Source organism: Piliocolobus tephrosceles, chromosome 2 (genome assembly GCF_002776525.5).
Source record: "Piliocolobus tephrosceles isolate RC106 chromosome 2, ASM277652v3, whole genome shotgun sequence".
NCBI lineage: Eukaryota > Metazoa > Chordata > Mammalia > Primates > Cercopithecidae > Piliocolobus > Piliocolobus tephrosceles.
The window spans coordinates 193223236-193231529 of NC_045435.1; the positions used below are offsets into that span (position 1 = coordinate 193223236).

General features: G+C 39.5%; 1 protein-coding gene across 1 annotated transcript in view; it reads left to right on the plus strand.

The window, feature by feature from the left end:
• The window catches only part of FYTTD1 (forty-two-three domain containing 1), a 31904-nt gene extending 27730 nt beyond the window's left edge, over window positions 1-4174 (plus strand). Inside the window, exon 9 of the mRNA XM_023214876.2 lies at window positions 1709-4174. Coding sequence (XP_023070644.1) covers window positions 1709-1807 — 99 coding nt within the window. The 3' untranslated portion in view covers window positions 1808-4174. The remainder of the gene's footprint in view (window positions 1-1708) is intronic.
• Window positions 4175-8294: the final 4120 nt, after the last annotated feature.

Sequence of the window (8294 nt, forward strand, 5' to 3'; positions counted from 1 at the left end):
ACCTGGAGATACAGGCACACACCACACCTGGGGATACAGGCAAACACCACCACAGTTGGGGATACAGGCACACACACCACACCTGGGGATACAGGCAAACACCACCACAGCTGGGGATGCAGGCACACACACCACACTTGGCTAATTTTTGTATTTTTTGTAGAGACAGGGTTTCAGAGAGGGTTTCACTACATTTCCCAGGCTGGTCTTGAACGCCTAAGCTCAAGCCATCTGCCTGCCTTCTGTGGCTGCCCAGCTTAGGATTTTCTGTGTAAACAATCATTTTGTTCTCCTAATTCGTTTCCAATCTTTAAAACCTTTTCTTGCTTTGTTACAATGGCTAGGACCTCCAGTCCAATGTTGAGTAGAAATGGTTAAGATGTATACTTGTATGCATGCCTTGTTCCAAAGCCTAAAGAGAAGGCATTAAATATGTCACCATTTAGTGTGATATTAGCCATATATATATATATTTTTTTTTTTTCCTTTTTGAGATAGAGTCTTGTTCTGTCACCCAGGCAGGAGTGCAGTGGCATAATCTTGGCTGACTGCAACCTCTGTCTCCTGGGTTCAAGCAGTTATCCTGCCTCAGCCTCCCAAGTAGCTGAGATTACAGGTGTGCACTACCACACCCAGCTAAGTTTTTTGTATTTTTAGTAGAGACAGTTTCACCATACTGGCCTGGCTGGTCTCGAACTCCTGACCTTTTGATCTGCCTGCCTCAGGCTCCCAAAGTGCTGGGATTACAGGAGGGAGCCACCATGCCTGGCCCAGTTTCTTTTTTTCTTTTTCTTTTTTTTTAATAGATTCTCTTTGTCAGATTGAGGAACCTCCCTTCTATTCCTGATATGCTGAGAATTTTTATCATAATGGGTATTTGATTTTGTCAGATGGTTTTTTAGTATTCCTTGAAATAATGTGAAATTGAAGATACAAAGGATGGATAGAAATTTCACCAAATTGGCCTGGTGCGCTGGCTCACGCCTGTAATTCCAGCACTTTGGGAGGCCAACGTGGGTGGATCACTTGGGGTCAGGAGTTTGAGACCAGCCTGGTCAACATGGAAAAACCCCGTCTGTACTAAAAATAAAAAAAATTAGCTGGGTGTGGTGGCATGTGCCTGTAATCCCAGCTACTCGGGAGGCTGAGGTGAGCTACTCGGGAGGCTGAGATTGCGCCACTACACTCCAGCCTGGGTGACAACCAGACTCTCTCCATAAAAAAATAAGAAAAAAAAATTTAACCAAATTTGTTTTGCTTATTTTTATTTTGTTAACTATTTTTTTTTCCAGAAATGGTATAGTTTATAGATGCTGTTGTTAATTAAAAAAAAAAACCAGATTTTCATTTGAATTTGAATTTCTGTGTTGAACTCACCGTAATTCAAGAAAATTTGCTATAAAATATTTACAGGTCTGAAGAGTTATTTTATCAGTGACATCATGAGTTGGTGGCAGTGTTTACAGAGCCTGAAAATAATTCAGATAGGGGCTATGGGTTTATGACTTCTAGGCATTATAGCATGTGTGTGTTTTATATAGTATATAATGTAGGCTTTATATGAGGTCATACACATAATAGTAGAATGTTAGTTGTCGTTACTTTTAATTAATCATAAGATCACATTATTGTTCCAAAGCAAATATGGCTTTCAGTAAAGTTGTTAATTGTTGCTTTGTTGTTGTTTTTGTTTTTTTCTTTTCTCCAGACAGGGATGACGTTGAATGAGCGGTTTGGGATCCTGAAGGAACGAAGAGCCACTCTCACATACAACAAAGGGGGAAGCCGGTTTGTAACCGTGGGATAGGTCCCATGTCAAAGGAACTTTTGAGAGATGACTCTGAAAAGTTGAATTGCTTGAAGAGTTCATCACAGAAATTCAAGAAACTTTACTTCAAAATATTCACAAGGCTAAATAACTCTTATTTTTATTTTTGAAGTTTTTTTTTAATGTATAAAATAATGCCCTGAAAGAATAATAGGGATTATACCTATCTGTTCTTGAAGATTTCATGGTTGGCTCAGACAGAACAATCATCTGTTTGACTTCTTTGGTTCCTCATGCAGCAGAAGGAAGACAGAAAGATAGAAATTGATTATTTTTATGATAGTGGTATTCAGGATCTCATCACCTTTGCCCATATTTTAGACTTCGTCATGGTAAATCTTGGTCTTCAGAAACATGAGTAGGTCCCTTTGTTGCTGTCACTTACCCTTTAATAGTGTTGATGTAGTCAGTACAGTTGCCTTTTCTTCATTAGAGATACAAAACAAATGTATTAGAATTCCAGTGTTGGATTTTAAGATTTATGGGAATATCTAGAACTTGGTTCATTTTTCAGACAGTGTGATCCCCTGGAATTAGACAGCTTTAGTGCTGAACTTTTAACAAGAAATGTGACTCTAGGTCTCAGTTTAAAATGTTGATGTTAAAGACTATAAATGCATATTTACGAGGTTATCTGATAGGGCCTTGGAGGAGAAGATCCAGTTTTTAAAAATGACAGTTTGTGTTTAATAAACGAAGGCATGAGAGGAAGTAAGTAGCAAGTTGAAGGACAGGTAGTTGAGATGAAAAACTTCAAAACCCAGGTTATAGGTGTACTGTTTGGATTTAGCATAGTCTTGAGTCTAGTGTCCACAAAGTATTCAAATGATATTTAGAAGAATTATAACTATTACATTGAATTGAGTCCCTTGGATATTTTGATAGTAAAATTAATAGCCATAAAGTCCTAGACTTCTTATTTGAAGTTAACATTTCTTATTTGAAAAGTTGAAATTTATGAGCTTTGAAGATTGCAAAATTAATTTGTAGCTCCAAAAACAAAAATATACTTGTATATGTCACAGAAAAAATGCAAAATTTATAATAGAGTTACATTAACCTTGTTGTTTACCTTTCACTGATTTCTTATATGTTATAAATTAAAGTTCAGGCATTTATGGGGAGCAAAGGCCCTCCCCCACCACCCCGCCACCTGCCACCTCTGAGGGAGTGGGAGAAGTTAGTCTGTGCCAAGATAGTACTGAGTCCTCAGATGTTGTATACTGTAAATTACGGTATAATGCCAAATGCAGCAAAATCTTCCAGCTATACGTTACAAGTTTGGTCATTTTGAAGCTTGACATTTTAGTTTGCCATTATGTTAACATCTAAATAGGTGTTAGTTTCTCAGGAGTAGATTGTTAGTGTTGACTTTTCCTGTAAAACAAACATCGTTCTTGGCCTGCCTTGCATTGTATACTAGACTTCATTCTTGCCTCTCATGCTTCTTGAGTTACTTAATGATTTATGCTAGCCATGGAAAGCTATCAGTAACAGTTTCATGCTTATACCAAAGAATTAAATCTGATCCTTAATATCTGATATTTTGCTGGTACTTGTACTGATAAGTGATTATTGGAAGTCAGTCACAGATTTTGAAAATAAATTCTAGTCTCTCCTTAGCTATTTGATGCTTTTCATATAGGCCAAGAACTCATTGCAAAACATTTTTGCAAGTATGAATGCCTGTATTTGGTCTAGGAACAGTACATTTTAGTCTGATTTAGAATTACTGGTAGCTTATTTTAAAGCAAGGAAAAGCAGCTAAGCTCGAGTTTGCTGTCTTTAGAACGGTTTGTGAAAATATGGTATAAAGGTGTTTTCATTTTCCTGTTCTTACCTATTATTGTATAGAGCTATTAATGCCATTTTTTGGGAAAACCTTAAAAATTGCCCCAAATACTGACATTGAGTGCATCAAACAACAAATTGTCTTTGGTATATTAAACTTTTATTCTTCATGCATCTGTAATTTAATTTTAAGTATAATGTTTTGCCTTTGGTACAACTAAATTAAAACTCTTGGTGGTCACATGTATATAAACAAAACAATATGCTTTGTTGAAGGAAAATTTTCTTTATTGGAATGTGGTTGTAATCCTTGTTCAGTTCTTAAATTTTGGTTTTTTTAAAAAAACAGGATGCAACTTAAAATTTTCTTTGCATCAAGGTATATGCAAAACATTGATGCAGTGCATCACAAAATGGAAGTTTGTATTTAATGAGGAGGTGCTTTACACTGTACTTTTTGGTGTTTTTTGGAAAAGTTACATTTAGATCTATTCTGAAGCTGTTCATTTTTAACAAATAAAATGTTACAGGTTTCACATGATTTATTCTCAGCTCTAAAGATTGAGTTGTGGTTTTTAGATTGTTCTGTGTTATGAAGAACTTTGTAGTGGTTATTTGTAGTTTTTAGGGTGTGAAACATTATCTACTAGCAAAATTGGTAACTCACTCTAGACTCTCCTATTAGCCTCCATCTCTCTTTTGATGATTTCATTTGTAGCTCCAACAAATGAATCTGAAAAATAGAATCCAGGCTGGGTAGGGTGGCTCGTGCCTGTAATCCCAGAACTTTGGGAGGCCAAGGCGGGTGGATCACGAGATCAGGAGCAAGACCAGCTGGCCAACACAGTGAAACCCTATCTTTACTAAAAATACAAACATCAGCTAGGTGTGGTGGCATGTGCCTGTGGTACCAGCTACTTAGGAGGCTGAGGCGGGAGAATTGCTTGAACCCAGGAAGCGGAGATTGCAGTGAGCCGAGACCACACCATTGCACTCCAGCCTGGGTGACAGAGTGAGACTCTGTCTCAAAAAAAAGAAAGAAAAGAAAAGAATCCAATATACTTTGCAATGCAGAATACTGGGTTAGATGAACCTTTAGAGACTAATCCAGTTTAACCGCTCCTTTTACATCTTAGTAAAGTGAGTGCCAGTGTTTTCAAGAGTTGCGTGTGGCAGAGTTATTTTTTGAGCGCAGATCTTCTAATTCTTAATTGATAATAAACTATTTCTGTGAATTGAACACCCACAGAAAATAGTGGAATGGTGTGTGGTTTTCAAATACCTAAGAATTGGTAATAGCCATGTTTTAGCATTTTTAGCATGGTAAGTAAATGTATTCTACCAGTGATGATTATACTTTATTACTTTGTTATTCAAGTTAGGTAGGCCTGTTAGAAAAGTCCAGTATTCCTAATCAGATATGCAGTTTTTAAAAGCAGGCATAAACTCTTCACCACAATTCTAATTACAGTTGTCTCTCAGTATACATGGGGAATTGGTTCCAGGACCCTTGTATATACCCAACCCTGCACAATACTGAAGTCCACCTGTGTATACGAAAAGTTGGCCCACTGTGTCCATGGATTTTGCATTCCAAGATTTTTTTTGGTTCAAAACAATTTGATTGTAAGTAGACCCAAGTAATTCAAAGCCACGTTGTTCAAGGGTCAACTGTTTAAGCCAATCATAAAATACTATGAGGAAACAGGCTTCATTCCTCAGTGGCTAGTTTTTAGTAGAATAGGTGTGTATGTCTAATTATTAATATTTTGCTGTTAATAGCTTTGTAATTCACACAAAATATACAGGCCCAGAGTAATTTTTGTTGGTTTATTTTTACTATAAAGAGATAAGAGAAAAAATAACTCACTTGGCAGTAGAGAAAATGAATACTATATTGGTAATATTAAAGCAGAAAGTAATTCATTTCTGATCAGTAGTGCTTTCAGTTTTCATCAGAATTATTTTTTTTTTCTTGCCACTGTGAAAAAGCAGTTAAGCATGTAAAGCTTCCTTTAGAGAGGGTTCATTTTGGATAGATCAATTTGGAACTAGCTTCTTTTTTAAAAAAACATCAATCAACAGCATTTACAACAAGAATTGTGGACTATGGTGGACCATTAATAGGGATTTAAAGATTTACTTAGAACTTGTAGACTTCTGGCCGGGCGCGGTGGCTCAAGCCTGTAATCCCAGCACTTTGGGGGGCCGAGACGGGCGGATCACGAGGTCAGGAGATCGAGACCCTCCTGGCTAACACGGTGAAACCCCGTCTCTACTAAAAATACAAAAAATTAGCTGGGCGAGGTGGTGGGCGCCTGTGGTCCCAGCCACTCGGGAGGCTGAGGCAGGAGAATGGCGTGAACCCAGGAGGCAGAAGTTGCGGTGAGCTGAGATCCAGCCACTGCACTCTAGCCTGGGCGACAGAGCAAGACTCCGTCTCAAAAAAAAAAAAAAAAAAGAACTTGTAGACTTCTGATATCTTTTATTTCCCTTCTCACTGCAGTTTTATTTTTTATTTTATTTTATTTTATTTTTTGAGATGGAGTTTTGCTCTTGTTGCCCAGGTTGGAGTGCAATGGTGTGATCTCAGCTCACCCCAACCTCCGTCTCCTGGGTTCAAGCGATTCTCCTGCCTCAGCCTCCCGAGTGGCTGGGACTACAGGTGCCCACCGCTACAACCTGTTAATTTTGCATTTTTAGTAGAGACGGGGTTTCTCCATGTTGGCCAGGCTGGTCTCAAACTCCTGACTTCAGGTGGTCCGCCTGCCTGGGCCAAAGTGCTGGGATTACAGGCGTGAGCCACTGCACCTGGCCTACAGCTTATTTTCTACCTATGTTTAATAGGAAGCTTGATAACACAAGCAAATGTGATGCCATTCTGGGACTGAAATGTATTCTTCTGAGTGTATTCAGATGAGGTGTACCAGTGTTTAAAGATTAGTTGGAAGCTATTCTCCTCGTGTGCATGTGTAATTTCTACTTACTCCATTTCCCTTTAATGAGAAAAGAATCATGTTGTCTGAATTTTCCTATATAAAGTTTTAAAAAGTTAATTATTAGGACTTCTTTTTAAAGGAGTAAGCAATGGAAGGATCAAACATTTATTAAATATATTCAGCAAATATATAAATGTATTCAGCAAGGAAGAGAATGGGATTCACCTAAATCCTATTCATACTGCTTTGAGTTTATAAAAGTGGAGTTTTTTATTTTTTGAGACGGAATCTTACTCTGTCTCCCAGGCTGCAGTGCAGGGGCACGATCTCGGCTCACTGCAACGTCTGCCTCCCAGGATCCTTCCCGGGTTCAAGCGATTCTTGTCCCTCAGCCTCCTGAGTAGGTGGGATTACAAGCTTGAGCCATCACGCCCAACTAATTTTTGTTTTTAGTAGAAATGAGGTTTCACCATGTTGGCCAGGCTGGTCTCCTACCCTCAGGAGATCTGCCCACCTCGGCCTCCCAAAGTGCTGGGATTACAGGTGTGAGCCACTGTGCCTGGCCTAAAAGTGGAGTCTTTTTTTTGGAGACAAGTCTTGCTCTGTTGCCCAGGCTGGGGTGCAGCAGTGATCTTGGCTCACTGCAGCCTCTGCCTCCCGGGTTCAAGCGATTCTCCTGTCTCAGCCACCCAAGGAGCTGGGATTACAGGCGCGTGCCACCACACCCAACTCATTTTTGTATTTTTAGTAGAGACGAGGTTTCACCATGTTGGCCAGACTAGTCTCAAACACCCGACCTCAGGTGATCCGCCTGCCTCTGACTCCCACAGTGCTGGGATTACAGGCACGAGCCACGGAGCCCGGCCTCGCAGTGGGGTCTTAGAAGGAGTGGCCATGATAAATTTCTAGTGAGTAGAAGGAGGAAGGGAGGACACAACCTTTGCATGGTATAGTGAAGTGCAGAACTGGAAAGATTAAGATTTTAGTGAAACTTCTGTCCCGGTGTTGAATGAGTTAACTTGCAGTCTGTAAAATAAACAGGAAGAAGCTGGAAGAACACTGTATCAATTGCTTACACTGAATAACCTGCGCTGCCTGTTTTTTCAGCTTCTGCTCCCAGACCACAGACCAGTGGTGGAAGAAGTTACAGATCCCTATAAACCACCTTGCTCCTGGCCTTTGTGCAACTATCTTTCACCATTTCTTTTATTCATCAGTAGACTCTTTGGTGAACTCCCCACAAAGACTCCATTTCCATTTCCGGTATCTCTTTCTCATAAGACGCTGTCACCTACTTTGTGGAGATGACTGAGGGAGTAGGGTAAGAATTCCCTCATAGTCTACCTTTACTTTGCAGCTGAAGCTTCAAATCCTTAGAATTTGCAACGTTAACTGCTCCTCTATCTTGCCTCCCATCCTTCCTTTACCTAGGACTTGTTCTCATATAATAGTATATCAGTTTCCTCCACATGCACAGCTCTTTTGGCTCTTATATATCTACATTTCTTTTTTCTTTTTCTTTTTTGAGACAGAGTCTTGCTGTGTGACCCAGGCTGGAGTGCAGTGGTGTGATCTCGGCTCCCTGCAACCTCCACCTCCCGGGTTCAAGTGATTGTTGTACCTCAGCCTCCCGAGTAACTGGGGTTACAGGTGCCCGCTACCATGCCCAGCTAACTTTTATATTTTTAATAAAGACAGGATCTACTGACTTAGGAACCCTGTTTTCCTTAAAAATT